This window comes from Pecten maximus, chromosome 15 (assembly GCF_902652985.1).
Source record: "Pecten maximus chromosome 15, xPecMax1.1, whole genome shotgun sequence".
Taxonomy (NCBI): Eukaryota; Metazoa; Mollusca; class Bivalvia; order Pectinida; family Pectinidae; genus Pecten; species Pecten maximus.
In genome coordinates this window covers 21,282,537-21,308,250 of record NC_047029.1, presented here as the reverse complement: position 1 = coordinate 21,308,250, position 25,714 = coordinate 21,282,537, and the positions used below count along the sequence as shown (strand labels likewise).

The 25,714-nt window shown below is 34.0% G+C and overlaps 1 protein-coding gene across 2 annotated transcripts in view; it reads right to left on the bottom strand.

Annotated features, from left to right (window-relative positions):
- Window positions 1-1,073: 1,073 nt before the first annotated feature.
- Window positions 1,074-25,714, bottom strand: part of LOC117344192 (ceramide synthase 3-like) — a 54,552-nt gene continuing 29,911 nt past the window's right edge. The window contains exons 5-10 of one of the 2 annotated variants that reach the window (XM_033906847.1): window positions 16,412-16,462; window positions 15,936-16,028; window positions 14,830-14,958; window positions 13,802-13,908; window positions 12,671-12,827; window positions 1,074-12,309 (exon numbers count right to left, since the gene is read on the bottom strand). In XM_033906847.1, coding sequence (XP_033762738.1) covers window positions 12,151-12,309; window positions 12,671-12,827; window positions 13,802-13,908; window positions 14,830-14,958; window positions 15,936-16,028; window positions 16,412-16,462 — 696 coding nt within the window. In that variant the 3' untranslated portion in view covers window positions 1,074-12,150. Of the gene's footprint in view, window positions 12,310-12,670; window positions 12,828-13,275; window positions 13,535-13,801; window positions 13,909-14,829; window positions 14,959-15,935; window positions 16,029-16,411; window positions 16,463-25,714 lie in introns of those variants that run through there. The other variant, XM_033906849.1, reaches the window with a different exon arrangement.

The following is a 25,714-nucleotide window of genomic DNA, read 5'->3' as shown; positions in this document are numbered from 1 at the left end:
AGGTAAGTAAATGTCTGCATCAGATTAGACAGGATTTACTGTACTACAACTGTACAGGTGAGTAAATAGCTGTGTCAGATTAGACAGGGTTTACTGTACTTCAACTGTACAGGTGAGTAAATATCTCGATGTCAGATTAGACAGGTTTTATTGTACTACGACTATACAGGTAAGTAAATGTCTGTGTCAGATAAGACAGCGTTTGCTGTATGATAACTGTACAGGTAAGTAAATGTCTGCGTCAGATTAGACAGGGTTTACTGTACTACAACTGTACAGGTAAGTAAATGTCTGCATCAGAAAAGACAGGGTTTACTGTACTTCAACTGTACAGGTAAGTAAATGTCTGTGTCAGATTAGACAGGGTTTACTGTACTGCAACTGTACAGGTAAGTTAATGTCTGCGTCAGATTAGACAGGGTTTACTGTACTAGGTACAACTATACAGGTGAGTAAATGTCTGTCAGATTAGACAGGGTTTACTGTACTACAACTGTACAGGTAAGTTAATGTCTACATCAGATTAGACAGGGTTTACTGTACTAGGTACAACTAAACACTTCAGTTGATGCCTACTTGATCTCTTAATAGAAACAACAAATACATTTCACATAGAACATCTGGCCCAATGGTCCATTGTAGTTACCAAATATAACCTTCAGATATTGTAAAAGAGGGTTCCTGATTATTATCTTTTTATCAATTATGAAAAATATACATTGCACATAGATCGATTGGACCAAGGTAATTAACACCTAGAGATGCTTTACAATGTAATTCAATATGAGGCAGCCATAGAATGATATAATTAGATTTCTATATAAAATCTGGGAGCCTTTTATATTGTCTCCCTTGACCTATCTAACAATGGAAAGTAGAACACAATTGTTACGTACCCTGCAGAATTGTTCCCTATCAATGAAAGTACTGTTACAACATCAACAGAATATACATCCAACTCTAGTTTTGATACAGAATAGAGAGGATATAAAGTTCACACAGAAAATCAAAAATGTTCTCACCTCTCAGTATACCAAACCTAGACATATTCATTTACATTGCATAAAATTTACAAGTTAATTAGTAATCGGTTTTTTTTTTTGTTTTTTTTTTGCACTTGCCTTAAGACCAAATGCTTAACATATTGACATATTTGTCCCCCTTTGTGTAACTCTTTTGGTAAGGAAAGCACCTAATTCTCATAGGCCACTACCAGATTATCTCCAGTTACCAGTACATTTAACATACAATGTCTGCAGGCCCCAGTTTCATCAACTTCCAGAACTTTCCAGAAAATTCCTCAACTTAAAGTTGCATAGGAAAACATTACAGAATTTAAGGAAATATATGTAATCCTTTCCTAGGGAAAATGTTAAAGGAATGTTGATAAAAATGTGGCCTTGATGTGTCAAGGAAAATTAGAAATTTATGAAAAGTAATGGTTTACTGGTACATGTAGGCCTCAGATTACTCCAAAATACATATACATATATATACCATCTAGTCTACTGTAGGATCAGGGGAGATAAATCAGAGGGATCGGTACAGACTGATCAGGGGAGATTATCAGAGGGATCGGTACAGACTGATTAGGGGAGATAAATCAGAGGGATCGGTTCAGACTGATCAGGGGAGATAAATCAGAGGGATCGGTACAGACTGATCAGGAGAGATTATCAGAGGGATCGGTACAGATTGATCAGGGGAGATAAATCAGGGGGATCGGTACAGACTGATCAGGGGAGATTATCAGAGGGATCGGTACAGATTGATCAGGGGAGATAAATCAGGGGGATCGGTACAGACTGATCAGGGGAGATTATCAGAGGGATCAGTACAGACTGATCAGGGGAGATTATCAGAGGGATCGGTACAGACTGATCAGGGGAGATTATCAGAGGGATCGGTACAGACTGATCAGGGGAGATTATCAGAGGGATCAGTACGGACTGATCAGGGGAGATTATCAGAGGGATCAGTACAGACTGATCAGGGGAGATTATCAGAGAGATCAGTACGGACTGATCAGGGGAGATAAATCAGGGGGATAGGTACAGATTGATTAGGGGAGATAAATCAGAAGGATTGGTACAGATTGATCAGGGGAGATAAATCAGGGGGATCGGTAGACTGATCAGGGGAGATAAATCAGAGGGATCAGTACAGACTGATCAGGGGAGATTATCAGAGGGATCGGTACAGACTGATTAGGGGAGATAAATCAAAGGGAACAGTACAGATTGATTAGGGGAGATAAATCAGAGGGATCGGTACAGACTGATCAGGGGAGATAAATCAAAGGGAACAGTACAGACTGATCAGGGGAGATAAATCAGGGGATCGGTACAGACTGATCAGGGGAGATTATCAGGGGGATCAGTACAGACTGATCAGGGGAGATTATCAGGGGGATCGGTACAGACTGATCAGGGGAGATAAATCAAAGGGAACAGTACAGACTGATTAGGGGAGATTATCAGAGGGATCAGTACAGACTGATCAGGGGAGATAAATCAGGGGGATATGTATCGGCCAGGGGAGATAATCTGGTAGTTTCCTGATCAAACATGTATAAATCAGCAAAACAGTCTCAAATGACATTACAAAATAAAATTTGTTCTAAGGAAAATCCATGCAAGAAATCACACAATGATATACTATTACTAGTATCAAACTAAAATAAATATAAAAGTCATTTGCAAAAAAAATCTAATTACAATTATCATAGACTTAAGAATGAAATTGATGAAAAGGAAAGAAAAACAAAACGTTAAAGAAAACAGGTAACACAGGCATAATTAATAAATAATCTACAACCCAGTGTACCAGAAAATCGCATAAATAACAAAAAACATAAAAACAGAGAGGTCCACAGTACCAACATTTGTATGAGTTGATATGGCACTTTTACCCTCAGTGTAAATAGGTAAACAAACAATGGGAAGATTGGTAACAAAGTAATGGCCGGAATCATTAAGAACCAATTTTGAGCGATTGATTGTGCTTTCTCATCCATTGCAAAATATCACATTGGTTACAAGTTTAAAAAAAAAAATGTAAAATCTATAAAATTATGTTGAATTTACGGAAGTGTCATCACTCAGACTTGTATATCACATCCAAAACCAATTTCATCCTCGATCTGTATAATCACAATATCATGTGCAAAAGTGTCCTCCAGCATGTGGTAACATATTAGATATATATTATATATGGTGTATATAATTATACCTATTTTATAACCATGTATTGCTCTGCTATTGTTATGTATTACCAGGTTACAAACTATCGCATGTGTTTGATTTGTCTCCCTTGGGGGAACACTTTACCGTATTTGACCGGGTATAAGCCCATGCTCAGGGATAAGCCCACCCAACTATTTTTTACATTTTCTCTGCAAAGGCCCATATTAGGGAATAAGCCAATCCACATTTTTAAATGTCTAATCCACAATGGAAAAAAAAATATCAATAAAAGACTTATAGGCCTACATCCAGTAAAATACGATATTATGTTGAAGAACTTTTTTTTGCAGGAAAAATATGGTTGCATTATTTCACTGCCAAGACTTGGTATTACCAGGATTGAGGATCTGATTTTGATAAATTATGCTGATTCTTTGATTTTATAATCTGATTAAAATCACATTGTATATCTACGACAGTCCTTAAAATGTGGTAATTAAGTGTACCGACTGCCTGTAAATATTTATATAAACTGATGATTATTAACAAGAAAATGATGGTAGAAACAGTATCCTTATATACACTTGTATCATAAGAGTATTGTTGATAGTTTTGGGTATAGGTTAGCAGGTTTTCCATATTCACAGCAATTCCAACCTAGCATATATAATCCATTCCAAATTCAAATATCACAATATCACTAATCCAGGCACAATGCAACAAGGGACATATATTGCTCCTTTTAAGAAGCTTTCAGTGAATTTAGGCCCGGTGAATATTCTTTACTGAACTGAAGCCCGGTGAATATTCTTTACTGAACTGAAGCCCGGTGAATATTCTTTACTGAACTAAAGTCCTAGTGAATATTCTTTACTGAACTAAAGTTCTAGTGAAAATTCTTTGCTGAACTAAAGTCCTAGTGAATATTCTTTACTGAACTTAAGTCCTAGTGAATATTCTTTACTGAACTAAAGTCCTAGTGAATATTCTTTACTGAACTTAAGTCCTAGTGAATATTCTTTACTGAACTAAAGTCCTAGTGAATAATCTTTACTGAACTAAAGTCCTAGTGAAAATTCTTTACTGAACTAAAGTCCTAGTGAATATTCTTTACTGAACTAAAGTTCTAGTGAAAATTCTTTACTGAACTAAAGTTCTAGTGAATAATCTTTACTGAACTAAAGTCCTAGTGAATATTCTTTACTGAACTAAAGTTCTAGTGAATAATCTTTACTGAACTAAAGTCCTAGTGAATAATCTTTACTGAACTAAAGTTCTAGTGAATAATCTTTACTGAACTAAAGTCCTAGTGAATATTCTTTACTGAACTAAAGTTCTAGTGAAAATTCTTTACTGAACTAAAGTTCTAGTGAATAATCTTTACTGAACTAAAGTCCTAGTGAATATTCTTTACTGAACTAAAGTTCTAGTGAAAATTCTTTACTGAACTAAAGTTCTAGTGAATATTCTTTACTGAACTAAAGTTCTAGTGAAAATTCTTTACTGAACTAAAGTTCTAGTGAATATTCTTTACTGAACTAAAGTTCTAGTGAAAATTCTTTACTGAACTAAAGTTCTAGTGAATATTCTTTACTGAACTAAAGTTCTAGTGAAAATTCTTTACTGAACTAAAGTTCTAGTGAAAATTCTTTACTGAACTAAAGTTCTAGTGAATATTCTTTACTGAACTAAAGTTCTAGTGAATATTCTTTACTGAACTAAAGTCCTAGTGAATAATCTTTACTGAACTAAAGTCCTAGTGAATAATCTTTACTGAACTAAAGTTCTAGTGAATAATCTTTACTGAACTAAAGTCCTAGTGAATAATCTTTACTGAACTAAAGTTCTAGTGAATAATCTTTACTGAACTAAAGTTCTAGTGAATAATCTTTAACAAGTAAGTAATTATAGTGAAATGTCATTTTCTTAACTTAAGTCATGGAGAAATTCTAGTGAAGAATCTTTAGTGAAGTCCTAGAACAGTTAAGTTCTCAAAAGGATTCTCATTTTTTCTCCTTGAAAAGTTTAGAGATTTGTACAAATCTTATAACAAACCATGATATACACTCCTTGTGTGTTATCTATATTACTGGACATTGTGTACCAAACTAAACAGGGAATCTCATAGCTCAAATGAGTTTTGGCATCAGAAACTGTTCACTGGTATGATTGTACTTTCATTTAAAAAATCTCATGAAATCACAGATAGCATGTAAATATATATTTTATACACAAGCTCAATATCTCGGCCACCATAATGTCCAACTGCTGTACTTGTGTGTGGACTATTTCAACATGAAAATATTCAACAGAACTATTTTCATGTATCAATTTTATACAACAAATGTAGCCAATCAAACATAGGTCACTAGATATTATTTTTGTCACAGCTAAATACCACATCATTACAGGATAAAAAGGCCAATACCTGCAGCTCATCATTTTATCTGAAAGTATTTAAATTGCAGTATACACCAATACCGTTTTACTGAATTGCTATTCTTGGATAGATCAAACTCTGCAGACTTATCACAGCTTTTATATAAATGTTAGGTCAGAGAGTGCAATAAGTTCAAGCTGACTTTCTACTTTCCTTCTTGTAAAATCTTGTGATATTAGGACGAGGATGTGAACACATTATTAGACAGCGAAATATATTGCCACATTATTGAAGTACGAGTAGATGTGAAAAATTCCACACAGCAAAGAATCAAATTTGAAATCAAAGCATGTCCATGTTCACTACAGTGATAATGTGTTGTTATTCTGCTATTTCTAATCTCGCAGAAACACAATTGATAAACATCACCTATTAAGTATGTCACACAAGTAAATATATAACAATTAATTGCCAATCTTCATCAACAAGTGATCTTCGAGATATAACCAATTATATTATGACTGTCAATATAACATTATATAAACAATTCAATCATAACTGTCAATATATATATAACTAAATGTATCATAACTTTCAATAGAATCTATATTTAACAATGTTATGGAAACTGTCAATAATTTATATATAATTGTATCTCAGCTCATCATAATGTGATTACAAAAAAGAACAATTATTCTGATATAGTTATAATAATATCATTATAACTTATAACTTACATGTATATCCCAATAGAATAACAAATGCCAACTTTGATAAACTGAACAAATAAATAATTGGAATTAAATATATATTTCTATAATTACACCCAATTGTTTCTGTTAATTTTAATTTTACAATTTGAAACCAGGATTGACCAAAAAACAATCTTATTTTGTTAGTTTTTTTTAGAAGCCAGTGTATAAAGAAGGCGCTTCAGATTTGTCATCTATCCCCTTTCCTAGAAAAGTAGGGGTGGATTTTACAGAGGCAGGCATGCTGAAAAGGTCAAATATGGTATATCCCTTAATCTTAGTTTTTTATGGTAAGAACTGTAAATATTTAAATAGAACAATTATCTTATAACAAGATAATGCCTACCTAAGCTATCTGGTGGGGAACAAATTAACAAGTAGATATTTTAGTCTCCTGAAAATATTCTATCATTGTAATTGAGGACCCTATTGTGTGATGGTGGGGTGGGGACCAATTAGTATGCATTTGATATGGAAATCACAAATTTCAAAAGGCGGTTGACAGATCATGTGACCACTTATACAGGTTAACATGGTAACAAACACTGATTTTGGCCAAAACTTTCTACCGTTACGTCTTCATTTTAGCTTCAAATTACAGTAAAAATATTGTATTTACAATCACAACTTCAAAAGCTTAACTTTATCAATACTGTTATAACAACACAAACAAAAGCAACCCTTGTGAATGTTGTGAACTGTCTATATCAACATCCGATAGTGTGGATCGAAAACAAAATATATATACTATAGACTTCAGGTATTTCCTAGCTAATGATATCTAATGATATAAGCAACACCCTCTGCACATCTAACATTCTAAAATACTCTTTATGAGACAAGTATATCAATTGGTTCATATTTTTTTTTTATACATTATCCAAAATTAATCAAGGCACAATTTTTTTAAGAATCTTATTTTCGAGTTGGTTTTGATAATTATTAGACAACAACAACAACTGATTTTACATCATCAGCCTCCGAATCTCGAGCCGATAAATCACGCCAATATAGAGATGATATATATTCTCTTTCATATACTTAAATCTAAATAATTTATCTACACATGGTTCATGAGTTAATGTGTCTATATTTGTACTTCTTGAAATATCAGAATAGCTACATTTGCCAGAAGCTAACAAAGGCATGGGGGAAAATATGTCCAACATACTGAATTCAGTATCAACACTGAACACCTTCATCAATGATGCTATCCGCAGTCTGCATAGTTGTATATTTCATATACTCATTTTTTTCAAACATCAACATCACATGAACATTCGAATTATTCTAAAACACATTTTGCAGTAATATCAAACACTGAATATAAACTCTTACATACTGAAGTCATAGAATTAGCCCAGTATCATTCCTCCCTCTTTTCTGAAGATGTGGCCTCAAAGTTGGCGACATATAGGACACAATAACTGATGGCCACGGCCACAAGGCGAAGATAAAATTAGATGGTCAGTATAATGTAAAAAACTTTCAGGTATTCATAATCGTATTCCTAGAACTGACTGCTCTTTAGATGCTAATGCAGCGAAGAAATTTGAAGATGTGAAAAAAATTAACATCAAAGTACATTGATATGTACTGGTATATTTTGGTAAGTAATAACTCTGTGTTACATTACTATGATCTAAACTAGGAGTTGTGTGATGTCATTCGGATGTCTCGAGAGAAAAATAAAATCTTTAGCTATAAAAACTTGTGTTACCTTATTCAGTTTCATAAAAGATATTGATTTTACATTAGAAATCCTGGAGATGGAATGTACATTTATTAAATATTTTGTTTGACAGAAATTGGAACAAATGATATTTCGGTAGTCTGAGAATTCAGTTTACTGTAGCTAGGATTGAATTTTGCACGAAACATTTCAGTGTCTACCCCCTGTCACCTTCATGATCAAAATTATAATCAAATTGACATGTCTTTGCTAAGTATTTTTTGGCTCGCTTACACCTTAAATAATTTTCACGACAGAACATTTTTATAATAGTTACTGGTGTGAGTTAGCAAGTGATATAATTATACAAACATATCAGAATGCTCTATCTTTGCTCCGACACACAAAATATAAAGTTTTCCCCATCAATTATAAAGAAATCTTTAACCAAGAAATTCAAATTTTAGCATAAATGCAATGTTGATTTATATATAAAGGATTCTATATACGTGTTAATCGAAATAAATTTTGTTTTTATAATTAGTGATTTTGAAATCCTTTTGTAATGCTAAAATGTTTCTCAGACTTTGAAACACTAAACACTGTGTACATAGTATCTAGTTACTGTACATCAATGATATGAATATGATGAAGTTTGACTATTGATTTATTTCAAAATTGAATTGAAAATACAGTAACTCTTAATCAAATACTAAATATGTAACAAGCAAAAAAAAGAGGTTAAAACTGCAAAATCTGAAAAATCTGAAAAACTGATGGCGATAGATTTGGTGTAACATATTGCTTACAAGTCAATAGAACATATGCATAGTTATATCATCATCATCATCATCTGATAGTCGACCAGTTCATCATCAACTTCATCCTGAAGAAATCTCCACAAAATATTTATTCTTCCAAGTCAAATTCCTCCATATCTACACCCTGAACTCTTCCCTTGCAAACTTAACTCAATATGAGTCATTTTCTTTCATACATTTTCATGCAGACTTTTTTTAGAATATGAACATGTTTTGGGCCAAAAAAGTCAAAATTGAATTATGAGCTCCAGATTATCAGTGAATCACTATTATCGTAATATCCACATACTATATATGTATAATGTTGTTACAAACCAACAAGAATATTTGTTAATTAATATAAAACATAAGTAATTAATTATAAAACATTAATTAAATATTGAACTTTGAAAAAAACCCTGATAATTTTTAGTATAAATTTCTAAAGCAAACACAAAACATTTCATTTTGGTGAAGAAAATTATGTCATTGCTAAGAAAGAAATTGCTTAGATAAGATATTTTACACTGAGGCAAATGTTTTCTGGCAAACTAATACCGGTACATCAAGGGAGACATAAAAAGGTAATTTAAAGTGAGAAAAGAAGTTAATATCTCTAAAAAAAACAAAGTACACGTAGCAAACTATTGTTACTGTTTTGTTGTATATACAGACATTAGGATGTACTATCAGACACATTAGTATACTACTAGGCTATATTACTGTTATGGCTATTCCAGAATTATATGTGAGGGAGGGGTGGGAGGCAGTTGCTGTAAAATCTGATGGATGATTGGGGATATAAACCACATTTTTATAGTATATATTCTTTTCACTAAATATGCTTTGATATTCGAAGGCTGGTGGGATCTCTGGAAAAAAGCCTCCCACCCCTCTCAAATAGATAATTTTGGAACAGCCCTTACTACAAATCAGAATGAAAATTCTCAAAATGTTAGGATTATCTGTGTTAATGTTAATTATATTACCAAAGGTGTCTTCTCAACATCACAAAGCATGTGACGTAACCCAGATATCAAAGCATTACTCATTCCTTCCCTGCTTCCAAAGATGATTCCAAGTGTATCTAATACAAGTTCAGAGTCGACTGTGATGAGTAAAATCAGGTTTTGACACCTGGCCGCTTTTTCATTGAATTACTTCAAAGGAAAATCCTTAACTAAATATTTTTTCCATGGGAATGCATTAGAGAATTTAAGAAATAAATTTTAGTTAATTAAAGAACCATCCTTTAATTCTGTAATACTTTCCAATGGAACACTTATGTGAAGGGATTTTTTTTCTTAGAATTGTTACCACTAAATATGTCACCATTACTTACAGGACAACCAACAACTGTTCATTCCATTGGGGGATGGATGTATACTGAAGACCTGAATCAACAATCTGTTTTACGATTCAATCACCCCAAAACTAAAGGACGGTCCCTTAGGGTTTGGGAATATCAAAAGGCTTATTAGTAAGACTAAGTCAATACACACAACGCAATCTACAGCCCATTTAACAGTAGAATAGGATATCATGAATCTCAATTCGGTTTGGACAGTGTATGAGGCAGATGAACATGACTATGAGATGTGTTAAATATATGGTAGGCATTTGAAGTATCACATACACATGTACAATTACTTTCATTCTTATTCTTGGTGTAATACATAATCATTGCTTAAAATCATCATAAAATTCACAATTATAATTGTCTTCAGAAACTTGTAGGCTGTGGTTGGCTGAGTAAACATATTGACTATTTCTCTCTTTTTGCCTGAACAAAAAACAACATGTCAAACCGTTTCCCCTGTTTGTCTATCAAGTAAGTAAAGTTTGTCCATTACGGTAATTAAAATTTGTCCATAAACTAGAGCAGTGACCTCTGTCCATTAAACTAGAGCAGTGACCTCTGTCCATTAAACTAGAGCAGTGACCTCTGACCATTAAACTAGAGCTGTGAACGCAGTCCATTAAACTAGAGCTGTGAACGCAGTCCATTAAACTAGAGCAGTGATCTCTGACCACTTTCAGTATCTATTGCGTTTTTTACTGGTTGACAATGGGCAGATAAATTGAAGAAAATAAAGAACTATTTGCCTCTCTGGCAAGCCTTGGCAAGTCTACTTGAAAAAAAACATTTAGCTAATCTGCCAGGCCATTAAATTTCAAAAATAGCATAAAAAAGTGAAACTTATTGACTACCAGTAGTTTTTATTTTTGTCTAAAAGTAGAATAAAAAAGAACACTTATTGATTATTTTTCCTTCTTGTCCAAACATAAGCAAGAGGAAAACTTTTATCGACTGGATTTTCCTTATTATCTACACAGTACTTCCCAACAAAGCATTTAAAACAAGAACAAAACTGATCAACCAATTTTCACTGCTTGTCTACACAATTACGTCCAACTTAAACTTAAACCACACAGGTTTTAATCGAAATAACAAACATGGATAATATATACCACATGTATAACAAATAAAAAATAAAAGGATTTCTTACACAGAATTTGACAAAAACCGTATCAATACATTACAATACAACATACTTTTTAATTTTTTTTTTTACAAAAACACAAATTGCAGTAATTCTAAACAAATTTCAAACATGTAATTATATAATATGTTCTGATACAAGTTTTGGTTAAGAATAATCAAATACTATGAATAATTGTCTTGGTTTCCTATAAAAAATAATATATTTTAATATAGTACTACCTTATAACAAAGCTAATAAGGACTTGTCAAAATCAAGTCTCATTTTTTGGTATATCTGTAATAACCAACCTTAAAATATATTTCTGTCTGACATGTTGCATAAATTATACCATGAATTACTCATTAATATGCAAAGGTTATAGGTTGTTTACACTTAGGGAAACATAATTCTTAGAAGAAACTGAGCTCTGGTAACATTAAAACCAGATTCTTTGCTGAAATTGAAATTATCATAAAAACTGCAGTAGGAACATCTAAGTACCATACATTTTTAAATTAAATTTTTCAAACAAGAAAAAACTAACATAAACACTAGCTATGTTCCTAGCTACTTGGTATGTTCTTCGTTTGATTCCCATGTACCTGGATGGACTTTTAATGGACATTATCTGTTAAACAACCTTGGAAGGAATCATACATTTGGTTTTATTGATATCTGCGGAGGGAATGTGGAGTGGTGATCTTTAAAATGGGTATCTGTTTTTTCTTCACAGTCTTGTGGAGAGTATTGGATATTCCACCAATCCTAAATTCCTTGTTTTCCGGCTGGACATAAATCTGGACCAGGCAATCAGCCACTACAAGCCAAACATGGAATTATCTAGGTAGCATTCTCCTGAATACAAAAGTCTTATCCTAAGACTTTCGTTGAAGGAGTCCATCTCGATTCACAGCATCTCCATTGCCCATGTGAGTCAGAACGTTGTTAAAGTCTTTCATCGATTGATTAGCATTGTCATCACTGTTCTCCTCTTCGTCATCATCCTCTGTGTCACTGCGTACATCCTTCTTCAACTGAAGAAATTAAAAACAGTTATCAAGACACCAATTCACTGAGACTCTATTCTGTGGGTTGTAATATTAAGCCAGTCTTAACAGTGTTTTTGACTGGGAAATTTCCTGATATGGCAAGCTGGTGGAAGTTTCTTGTGAAGCAAAAGTGTAATATTAAACGGGAAATTTGAAATTCATGTTGCTGGATTTCATGTCCTTCAATACAGGATTTAAGGATTGTGGTAATTTTGATATCTTCATTGGGACAAATATACAGTTTATTATGAAACTAGGTCATGAACTCCCAGATGTGGGAACTGTAATTATCATTAACTACACATGTACAGAAACAGAAGAAGGAAGAAAAACAGGACATAGTTACCTCCCCTTCGGTGAATTTCTGGAATGCTATAGAGAGGATGGAGTATGTCCAAAGAATATGTAGTACTTGGAGGAAGAGCAGCAATCCCACGAAGATGTTGTGTACAGGGAAGTGATCCACATACTCATGGATTTCTATCATACCGGCATACAGCATTCTACAATTATAACATACATAATCCTGTAACTTAACCATACAGCTGGCATACAGCATTCTACAATTATAACATACATAATCCTGTAACTTCACCATACCGGCATACAGTATTCTACAATTATAACATACATAATCCTGTAACTTCACCAAACTGGCATACAGCATTCTACAATTATAACATACATAATCCTGTAACTTCACCATACCGGCATACAGTATTCTACAATTATAATATACATAATCCTGTAACTTCACCATACCGGCATACAGCATTCTACAATTATAACATACATAATCCTGTAACTTCACCATACCGGCATACAGTATTCTACAATTATAACATACATAATCATGTAACTTCACCAAACTGGGATACAGCATTCCACAATTATAACATACATAATCCTGTAACTTAACCAAACTGGCATACAGTATTCTACAATTATAACATACATAATCCTGTAACTTCACCAAACTGGCATACAGCATTCTACAATTATAACATATATATAATACTGTAACTTCACCATACCGGCATACAGCATTCTACAATTATAACATACATAATCCTGTAACTTAACCATACCGGCATACAGCATTCTACAATTATAACATACATAATCCTGTAACTTCACCATACCAGCATACAGCATTCTACAATTATAACATACATAATACTGTAACTTCACCATACCGGCATACAGCATTCTACAATTATAACATACATAATCCTGTAACTTAACCAAACTGGCATACAGCATTCTACAATTATAACATACATAATACTGTAACTTCATCAAACTGGGATACAGCATTCTACAATTATAATATACATAATCCTGTAACTTCATCAAACTGGGATACAGCATTCTACAATTATAACATACATAATCCTGTAACTTCATCAAACTGGGATACAGCACTCCATAATTACAACATAACACAACTTGTATGTTAATGAGCTTGATGACTTACTTGAATGGAAAGACATAGCACCGCGTGAAGAGCCACAACACCACAAAAACACCAAACAACACCTCACATAACGTCTGCTTCTTACAGTACTTGGCCATTTTTGCACTCTGAAAAATCAAAAATGGGATGAGAGTTATGGTATATGAGGTAAATTTTTATTTGCTGCTGTTTAAAATTTAACTCTTTCCGTACTTTGTGTTCTTTCCAGATTCCGTACCGGAATTAGTTATTAGGCTCGCCCCCGGAAGTTTAAACAAAATGGCAGACAACATGTGCATTTTTGGTGTTTTGTTTTGTTTCATATAGAAACAGAAAGGTTAGTGTTATCTTTGTACATAATTAAGAAAAACATTTAGCTAATTAAGATCTAGATTAGATTTATCACTCTGAAACGTCCTAGACTCTGATATCTAAACTGCAAATGTATATAAGAATCACGTTTTTTGTTTTTTGGCCCTGTTCCTCTACCTCCAAGGGGAGCTCAGGGGGACGTTGCCTTTAATTACATGATAATTTACTGGTAATCTCCCTGGCCTAAGAATGCTAAATCTGATCAAGACCTACTCACTCATGTTGAACAAGTGGTGTTTTAATTCCATGTTCTATTCTGAGTTACATTATGCACTCTGCCCTAGACATGTTATTCCCTGGCCAAGGAATACCTGATGTCAAATTTAGTCAAAGGAAAAGCTGACATGGAAGAAAAAACAGACCAAATACAAGTTAAAAAGTTCACTAATTGGTCATTGATGATTATAAATAAAATCATAAATATAATTGTCTCAAGTTGATATATTTCCTTTCAGTATAGAAGATACATCACAACTTTGAAGAAGGACCGATGAAGAAGGACCGATGCTGATTATTTCATTGATATGGAAATTCAAACATGAATCAGGTTCCAAACTGAGATGTCTATATTTTCATATTCATGAAAATCGCTTCATATCTCGATTCACATTATCCAAGTTTTAAGACTGATTATTTCCACCCACTACTACACTGTGGTAGGCTTTGTCATCACTTACTGCCATCCAGTTGTCTGCGACGTCATGTGTGATGACAATCAAGCAACCAATCCTAGAAAAGTTGATGCCCCAGGAGAATCCCATTAGAGCCAATGTAATGAGGTGGTGAAGTGTCATCTCCATCCAGTCCTGTAACGAGTTAATTAAATACACTCATTTCTACTGTTGTAACGAGTTAATTAAAGATACTCAATTCTACTCCTGTAATGAGTTACTCCATTAAATACACTCATTTTTACTGAGTTAATTAAATACACTCATTTCTACTGATTTAATTAAATACACTCATTTCTACTGAGTTAATTAAATACACTCATTTCTACTGAGTTAATTAAATACACTCATTTCTACTGAGTTAATTAAATACACTCATTTCTACTGTTGTAACGAGTTAATTAAATATACTCAATTCTACTCCAGTAATGAGTTACTCCATTAAATATACTCAATTCTACTGCTGTAATGAGTTAATTAAATACACTCAATTCTACTCCTGTAACAAATTACTCAATGTAATACTCAATTCTACTCCTGTAATGTGTTACTCCATTAAATATACTCAATTCTACTGCTGTAACGAGTTACTCCATTAAATATTCTCAATTCTACTGCTGTAACGAGCTAATTAAATATACTCAATTTTTCTCCTGTAACAAGTTAATTAATTAAATACACTCAATTCTACTCCTGTAACAAGCTTATTAAATATACTCAATTCTACTCCTGTAACAAGCTTATTAAATATACTCAATTCTTCTCCTGTAACGAGTTCCTCAATTACTTTTACTACTTTTACAGTATCATATGATCGCATTTTAAGATTGTAATATTGTAATATTATAATTGTATGTTAAGTATGATTGTCGCGATATGCAATGGTATGACTACATTGTATAGTGTGGTATACAAGTAATCAATTAAATATTATAATATACAATTAAAGTCGTGTAACAAGTTACTCAAATGAACCAAGTTCCAATTCTTCAATTGTTTACTCAATCAAAATTACTGAGTTCTTGCTAGTTTACTAAGTATATATGCAGTTGTTGAGTTACAAAACTTTCTCCTGTAATCAAGCACAATAATTAGACTGTAGTACCACTTACCTTTCTTCTGTAATCAAACATTAGTGAGAACAGCAGACCCCAGTAATACCCCATCTCTATCAAATAATACCAGTACAGGCCATCAGTTATATGCTGAAACAGAAACATAGAAAAAATGTTAGAGTTACCTCCCCTCTCAACACAGAAATATTAGCGTTATCTACACTTTTAATGTAAAAAATATGAGAGTTATCTACTCTTTTGATGTAGAAAATATGAAAGTTATCTATAATTTCAATACAGAAAACATGACAGTTTATCAGAACAAATTTCATACAAGAGAATTTCTTTAACTAAGTCCATCAACTGCTTGATAAATAAGATTTCAAATTTAGACCTTATCCCATAAATCATAAACAGATTCAGGGTTTACCTGTTAATTAGATTTCAACCTTGCCTGATAAAATCACTAACGAATTCAAGATGTATCTGCTAATTAAATTCCAACCTGTTAATCATATAATTAAAGAATGTACCTGATAAGGCCAGCCTATGAAACAGTACTTTGTCTCCCAAAACCAAGGCTCCTAGAAGATAAAAAAAAAAATCATTAATTAACAAAATAATCATCAATTAACAAAAATAATCATTATCTAACAACTTACTGTTTTCTATGAAAACAAACAATAGAACAGCTACAAATTCTCACATTCTAAACATTGTTAAATAAATTCTGCATTTTTATTTTCATCAATACCCAGTACATTAACAACTGATTTATCTGAATATTAATGACATGTATCAAATGTTACTTACAGGACAGCCATAGAAAAATAAATCCTATTTATCTAGCATGTACTAAAAAGGTACATAAGACTAATTTACATAATGCAGTGGTAATTGATATTGAATATTTTAACAAATTTTAATTACACTTTCTACAATTACAATTCAGTATTGAACATCCAATCATCTAACATATCAGCAATATAATTAATGAACACATATTTATTTCAATGTCTTGGAAATATTATCAGCAGTTATTGAGATTTACATCAGATTTTGCAGATATTTCCCTTTCTGTTCAAGATGGATCAATAATACATTATCAATTGTTCATGAAATTACAGGCCATAGACAGAGGTGTACCCTGTATAACACCATTGACCAACCATATCCCATCGTCGGATACCCATGGCCGATCACACTACACATGTGTAGACTAGCTAACGAATGATCAGCTATGGGTATCCAACGATGACCATAACCTTTATAGACTATTTAATAATAAAAATGTATATATCAGATGTATTGTGATAATTGTTGTGTAGGGCGATATTCCACTGTCATACCAGGGAGGTTCCTCGTCACCAACATGCCACTACAAACTAGTATTAATCGCTGAAAATGCATAAAAATAACTGGAGCATGCAAACGGGGATTTAAACATTAAATCATGGGAGCGAAACACATACAGTGTATATGGATGAGAAATTAGTGATTTATCTGTTTTAATTTACATTATCTATCTGATAAATATGTAACCATGACTTGAGTTTACCCAGGAATTATTTTTGTTTAAAATTTTATGACAGCAATTTCATCAAAGAGAATCAGAGATTTGTGTTCATGTAATATTGAATTGATTAACCAATTTATCAATTATTTATCAAAATTTAATAAACAAATTTAATTTTAAAGTCAATATTACAGAAATACATGTACATCAGTGTCAGATTCTATTTATCTGTATCATAATTCAGTAGGTGTGGTATATGAGTTTGGTAGTGTGTGATATGACATAGCTGGATACAGTTTGTGTCTAGGACTTAAATCCAAATCTTAAATCCAAACATACTGTAATATTTTCTACTATCCCTGCACCACGTAATAGTCCATCAGTCCTGAAGAATTTAAATTGAATGAATTAAAATGAATTCCTATGGAAATTCAAAACAAGAGGCCCAATGGGCCTGTATCGCTCACCTGGCTCTACAGCAACTTTGAAGATGATTGAGGTCATTTCTACAGATACTATGCTGATTATCATAGTAAGCTAGGTTTATTCATATTAATAAATTTTCTAGTCCTTCATTGCAGCATTTTATTTGCCTAATATCTGGTCTAGGAGGCTCTTTGCTATCGCAAAATTATTGTTAACAGATTTAAGCCAGTTTCACCCCTGTGACCTTAAATTGTAGGTCAAGGGTCATTCATTTGAACAAACTTTGTAGCCCTTCACCCCAGCATGCTACAGGCCCAATATCAAGTCCCTGGGCCTCTTGGTTATTAAAGCTATAGTCACACCAGATCGTACGATTTCTGAATCGTGCGATTGGGGGCGATTTGGCCGAGTTACGACCGATCGGCAATGTTTGTTGCGATGTCTATTCGCGATCGCATACTGCGATTGGTCCTACGACTGGTGGTAGGTCATCGTACGATTGGTGGTGCGCTTGGTCGCGCAATGACTTACGATTGGAGAAGATTGATCACAAGATCAATCGTAGGCAATCGAAGGCAATCGTAGACAATCGTGCGATGAGTGGTGCGATCAGTGACCAATCGCACGATCAGTCGTGGCAACCTGCGACTGCTCGCACGATCAGTCGTGGCAACCTGCGATTGCTCGCACGATCAGTCACTCGTCACCATTAGATTGGCGTAATCGAACCGCCTCTCGATCCAGGGATGCACCCAGTACCCAGTACTTCTCGCTCGTTGGTTTTGACGCCGTAGTGATGCTGCAGTAACAACATTGCTTGTATATCCGCCATTTTGTTACCTGTACCCAGGAAAGTGGTTTGCGAGGTAAAGACTGGTGGTGCGACCGATCGTAAGGTCGTGCAAACACTCGGGACAGGTCGTGACTAATCGTACGACCAATTGTGAGGACGTACGATCAGTGGTACCACCAATCGTAGAGTGGCACGACCAGTAGCACAACCAATTTACGACTACTTGGCCCGCGATCATGCACGACTGGTCCTGCGTTCATGTGCGACTGGTGGTACGACCGTTCTGCGACCACTTGCAATTTAGAATCGCAGGTCAGAAGTTTTGAACATGACCATCGACCTTGCTGCGACTGGTTTTGCGCGTGCGGTCACCCACGACCACTGCGACTAGTCATGCGCTCATGCTACGATTTCCCTGCGATTCCGATTTTCTTCGGTCGCAACCTGGTCGTAGGTCCGGTGTGACTGGGGCTTAAGAAGAAGTCATATGAAGAATATAGCCTATTTGACCAATATGACCTTAAGTGAAGGTCAAGACAATTCATTTGAACAAACTTGGTAGCCCGTCACCCAAGCATGCTACAGGCCCAATATCAAGTCCCTGGGTCTCATGGTTATAGAGAAGAAGTCGTTTGAAGATTATAGCCTATTTGACCCATGTGACCTTGAATGAAGGTCAACGTCATTTATTTGAACAAACTTTGTAGCCCTTCACCCCAGCATGCTACAGGTCCAATATCAAGTCCCTGGGTCTCTTGGTTATTGAGAAGAAGTTGTTTGAAGATTATAGCCTATTTGACCCATTTGACCTTTAATGACAGGTCAAGGTCATTAATTTGAACAAACTTTGTAGCCCTTCACCCAAGCATGCTACAGGACCAATATCAAGTCGCTGGGCCTCATGGTTATTGAGAAGAAGTCGTTTGAAGATTATAGCCTATTTCACCAATGTGACCTTGAATGAAGGTCAAGGTCATTTATTTGAACAAACTTAGTAGCCCTTCACCCCAGCATGCTACAGGCCCAATATCAAGTCCCTGGGTCTCATGGTTATTGAGAAGAAGTCGTTTGAAGATTATAGCCTATTTGACCCATGTGACCTTGAATGAAGGTCAAGGTCATTTATTTGAACAAACTTTGTAGTCCTTCACCCCAGCAAGCTACAGGCTCCAATATCAAGTCCCTGGGTCTCTTGGTTATTGAGAAGAAGTTGTTTGAAGATTATAGCCTATTTGACCCATGTGACCTTTAATGACAGGTCACAGGTCATTTATTTGAACAAACTTAGTAGCCCTTCATCCCAGCATGCCACAGACCCAATATCAAGTCCCTGGGCCTCTTGGTTATTGAGAAGAAGTCGTTTGAAGATTATAGCCTATTTGACCAATGTGACCTTGAATGAAGGTCAAGGTCATTTATTTGAACAAACTTTGTAGTCCTTCACCCCAGCAAGCTACAGGCTCAATATCAAGTCCCTTGGCCTCTTGGTTATTGAGAAGAAGTCGTTTGAAGATTACAGCCTATTTGACCCATTTGACCTTGAATGAAGGTCAACGTCATTTATTTGAACAAACTTGGTAGCCCTTCATCCCAGCATGCTACAGGACCAATATCAAGTCCCTGGGCCTCTTGGTTATTGAGAAGAAGTCGTTTGAAGATTATAGCCTATTTGACCAATGTGACCTTGAATGAAGGTCAAGGTCATTTATTTGAACAAACTTAGTAGCCCTTCCCCCCAGCATACTACAGGCCCAATATCAAGTCCCTGGGCCTCTTGGTTATTGAGAAGAAGTCGTTTGAAGATTATAGCCTATTTCACCAATGTGACCTTGAATGAAGGTCAAGGTCAATTATTTGAACAAACTTGGTAGCCCTTCACCCCAGTATGCTACAGGACCAATATCAAGTCGCTGGGCCTCTTGGTTATTGAGAAGAAGTTGTTTAAATGAAAAAGTTGACGCCGGACGGCCGGACGGCCGGCCGGACAGACGGACGGACGACGGACGCCGCACCATGGCATAAGCTCACTTGCCCTTCGGGCAGGTGAGCTAAAAATGATTGTCAAAAATGTGACTTTCCAGTACAAACTACAAAGTTTTTCCCCACGCTACACAAACTTGAGATCCAAGATAATAAAATTCACCATTTTGGTATGCACCATAAAAATTTCCATCTATGAAGAATCAACATTTAAATCTGATTCTAGGGTCTCAGGGGACCATATAATTCACAGTTCTGGTGCAAATTTTATTGAAATTGGTTCAAGGGTTTTGGAGAAGAAGTAAATTGTTTATTGATGCATGATGACAGGACAAAGGCTATTAGAATAGGTCTCTTGAGACTTCGTCTTGGGTGTCCTAAGAATAAAATCCAAAGGATTAAGATATTTGTCATATTATCACACTTCGGTGATTGTATTTTTACTCTCCCACTTTCTAATTTCATTACATAGATAGGGGACAACGCTTTAGATGGCACGTCATGAATGATATGTGTCACAAAAATCATAACTTTACTCAACATGATATACATCGGCTACACTGCAAAAACAGATGATGTCATCCAATCGTCACCGAGACATGATTTTAAGAATACAGTGGAATGAGATTTTTGACATTTTCGACTCTCTAGGAAGCGTAATGACAATTTTTTCTCTTTATTTGCCCGGACAGATATCCACATTATAACCGATTTGATATTGTCTTATATCAATCCAGGGTTGAGACAATGCTCTTTACCACATTCTCAACAATTGTATATCATGACAACAATACAATGACGTCATGTCGACAATTCAATCATGTCACTTGACAGTCTTGCATTGACATAACCACAATATTACACACTTGGCGAGCCTCCTGTTTGGCAACTTATATTAATTATAATTCATGTTGAGATCCCCCCTGTCTCACCCAAAATGGAATATATACCTGTGAAGTTAGGGAAATGTCTCACCCAAGAATATATACCTGTGAAGTTAGGGAAATGTCTCACCCAAGAATATATACCTGTGAAGTTAGGGAAATGTCTCACCCAAGAATATATACCTGTGAAGTTAGGGAAATGTCTCACCCAAGAATATATACCTGTGAAGTTAGGGAAATGTCTCACCCAAGAATTTATACCTGTGAAGTTAGGGAAATGTCTCACCCAAGAATATATACCTGTGAAGTTAGGGAAATGTCTCACCCAAGAATATATACCTGTGAAGTTAGGGAAATGTCTCACCCAAGAATATATACCTGTGAAGTTAGGGAAAAACTAACTTATTCGAAAAGTACCTGGTGACCTCGAGTTCAAAAACTATATTGAGTAATGGATTTAAGATTAAATGTATTGTTCTATTATATTACAACTTCAGAAACTCAGAGTGTCAATGCCTACAGCACCCTGACAATGCATCATACAGAATAACCTAATGTCAAAAAAGTAACAATGATTGACCTTAAGGTCAAGGTTAACTGATGTCAATTGTTAATGTAAAAATATTGACAATGCACATACAAATACAAATCTAAAACAGTCATATGATAATTAGATTATGGATTATTTGCAGGGAAATGTACCTTGAAAATATGCTATTAGTTTAACCAATTCAGCTTGTACTCCTTGTTTACAAGACACAAGCATGAAAGCTGTGATATGTGATGTCAGTCATGTAAATTAACATAAATTATAAAACTTTTACATTTACAATCACCACTGCATATTTATTTATTGATTTTACTTCAAACAGCTTGAAGAAGCTATAATCAACAATTCAAAAAGCTGATGGATTTGTCAGTTTCAAAAATAAGCCATGAAATCCTTACTAAAAAAGAATATAAGCTGTAGCTTATTGTCAAGATAAGAGTTGATACATGTCATATCCTAGTTTTTATCGGGAGATTACAATACGAGTAGTTTGTGTTTATTCAACATGTATAGTACCTTCACTAAAACCTTCCTATATATCACCAATATCCATGCCATGCCTAAATAAATAGGGAGAATAACTGAAAAATGCCAAACATGCACATCCAGTTTCAAGAGAGAGTAATGTTTTAAAATTCAGCTCCTAAAAATACCTCCATCATTTGTTACAATTTAGTAGGAATGTCATTCATTTCTCTTTCCATTGAGCACTTTCTGTATAATGCTGAAATTCAAAATTTATACAAGAAAATGTAAAGCCTTTCTTCACAAATGATGGCAATGATGAGATTTATATTATTTTTGACCTAATTGGCATACTTGCCCCTGAAACACACCCCTATTTTCATAATGCCCTAATCAGTTAATATATTGTATGAGGTAAAACTTGGGATAACCTTAAGCTTCAATGTAGGTTCACTGCCATATTGGAAGCCTTTTTTGTATTCAAGTTTTAATTGATTTGAGGTTCAAGCCAATAATTCACCTTAAATTATTCATTGTCAATTAAACACCAAACAACACACAAAGTAAAAATATCCAAGAAATATAATAAAAAAAATATAGGAAATAAAACATTGGACAAGCTTACGAAAATATGAGAATTTGTTAATGTAAAATGATCTTTTTTTCAAAATCAGTGATTATATTAGGTACATATGTATACTGACGTGACATTCCATTGTTAAAGGTTATCTGATAACTGTGAGAACTATCAATGATTATAAATATACTTTTTGCTTTAACTTACATTGAATATTGATATGAATATTCATTTAAAACATGGCAAAAAGTATATAAACCTTAGTAATAATTAATTCAGGCTGCCAAATCTTTTTTTAATATATCTTTAATTACTTAATTAAGTTTAAATCCCATAAATATCTTTAATATCTAACCATGGAATTTTTTTCATGTGTACTCAATTTGTATTCCAGATATCATCAGATCAGTGATGCAGAATTTTCAGAAGTCAAAATTAAATATCAAAGCCATTGATAAAATGTTTCAGGAAATGATATGGATATTTATATACTGTGTTCAGATACCTCCTGCTTTATGAAATAACATCTTGAAATCCAAGGTAAATACTAGGTATAAGATAACAATATGTTAAACTATAAAATGTGTTTTGATACCCAAGACTAATTAAAACAAATCCCAGATCTCGAGTATGATACAGAGCCTCTTCAGAGTATTAGATGCTGATGTATATGTTTAACTAATTTATAAGTTTATATACTTATGTACATATCTAATTTTTAGAAGCTATTTAAAACATTACAAACTCATGATCAGGTGTTTCTTAAACAATCCCCAAAAATACACAAATAGGGCTTAGGATCGATGATTTACCTTAGCGGAGGGGAGGACGAATCTATAAATATTAACACATCCGAAAGTCAATCCTTACCTGTCTTCATTAACAAATCAGTGAAATCTTAATAAACATCATCACATTAAAATCAAAGGTCATTACTCAGATTTTCCATGTCATTGTGTTAAAAACAGAGGAATTTGGTCAGTTTCCATGTCATTGTGTTAAAAACAGGAATTTATCCAGATTTTCCATGTCAATGTGTTAAAAACGGAGGAATTTAGTGATATTTTCCATGTCACTGTGTTAAAAACAGAGGAATTGAGTGAGATTTTCCATGTCATTGTGTTAAATATGGAAGTAATCAGTCAAAATTACCATGACAGGCTTTATATGTTTAGTATTATAAACATTCAAAATACCACGTTCCTTTATCATGAAATTCCTTAATTACAATAGTACAACTCTTCCACTTTTAGAATTCTACTTTTGGGGAAATTAAATTACATGTACTAGATTTAATTTTATATGTGTTGTGTTGTGAAGCCACATGTATTCAATATAAGCATCAGAACAGCTGCTGTGATGTAGGTAATAATAGCTGAATAGAGCTAGAAAATTTGATTCTGAAACAGCTAGAATTGAACAACAACCTCACTTTGAATACATATCTTTTATCACCAATACATATGAACAATTACATATGAAATCAACATCTATGGAAAAGAAATGGCATTCTGTGACTTATAAGCTTATATACGTGCAAAGTAACAAGAGGCCCAATGGACCTGCATTGCTCACCTAGTATTCATTTTTTTGATGATTCTCTGCCTTTCATTTAATCAAAAGAACTTCAATCTAGGCCTTTCATGTAATCAGAAGAAGTCCCTTCATATGTTTGAACAATTTGACCTCTGTTCAAACTTAAAGGAACTTTACCCCAGTGACCTTGACTGTGGGTCAAGGCCATTTCTTTTTTGCAAACTTTGCCTAGGCTTATCAAAGGAATCTTCCACCAAATATTATGAATCGGTGGCTTGTGGAAAGTGAGAAGAAGTCAGCAAATGGTTTTAAGAAATATGACCACTGTGAGCTATTGGTGAAGTAATTTGTTTTTGCAAATTTTGTTGGGCATCATTCAAGGAACCTGTCAGCCAAATATAATGACTCTGGGACACTTAGTTAGTGAGAAGAAGTTGTTTGAATGGAAAAGCTGATGCCAGACAGACACCGGACGACGGATCACTGACAACAGACGGCGGACACTGAATCATGGCATTAAAATATTCACATTGTTTCTACTTCACCCACATGTTCACAGCCTTCTCATCAGCAAAAAGTAAGCTTAACTTAAGAGTAGATCCAGGATTATCTTCATTACTATGACTATCTATAGCTTATGTTTTATAACTATGGTTACATCCTTTTGAGCTATATACAAGTTTTTGACAGCAGCCATCAGAAAAACACAACTTTAATATCAAATAAAATTTATTTTCAGAGATCTGTCAAAAACTGATAGACACATGTAGAGAAGATTTAAGTTCTTGAATAATTTTCCAAAAATTGAGAAATCAAAATGCTGCTCAAGACACAAAGTTTTTTTATTAACTTTTAAAAAACATCGGTCAAAAACTAAGAGAGAAATCTGTACAGACACTGAAGAAATATTGTTACGATCTCACAATACATTTATCAGTAAACACAATTATAAGACACTGCTACCTTAACCATAAAGAACACATAATAGAAATTGTATACAACAAATTCCTTTGAAGACAAAAACTTTTCCACAAAGATCATTCATGTGTTATAATTACTTGGTCTATAACTAATGCTGAGCAAAAGTACTGGTATATATTGTACCAGAG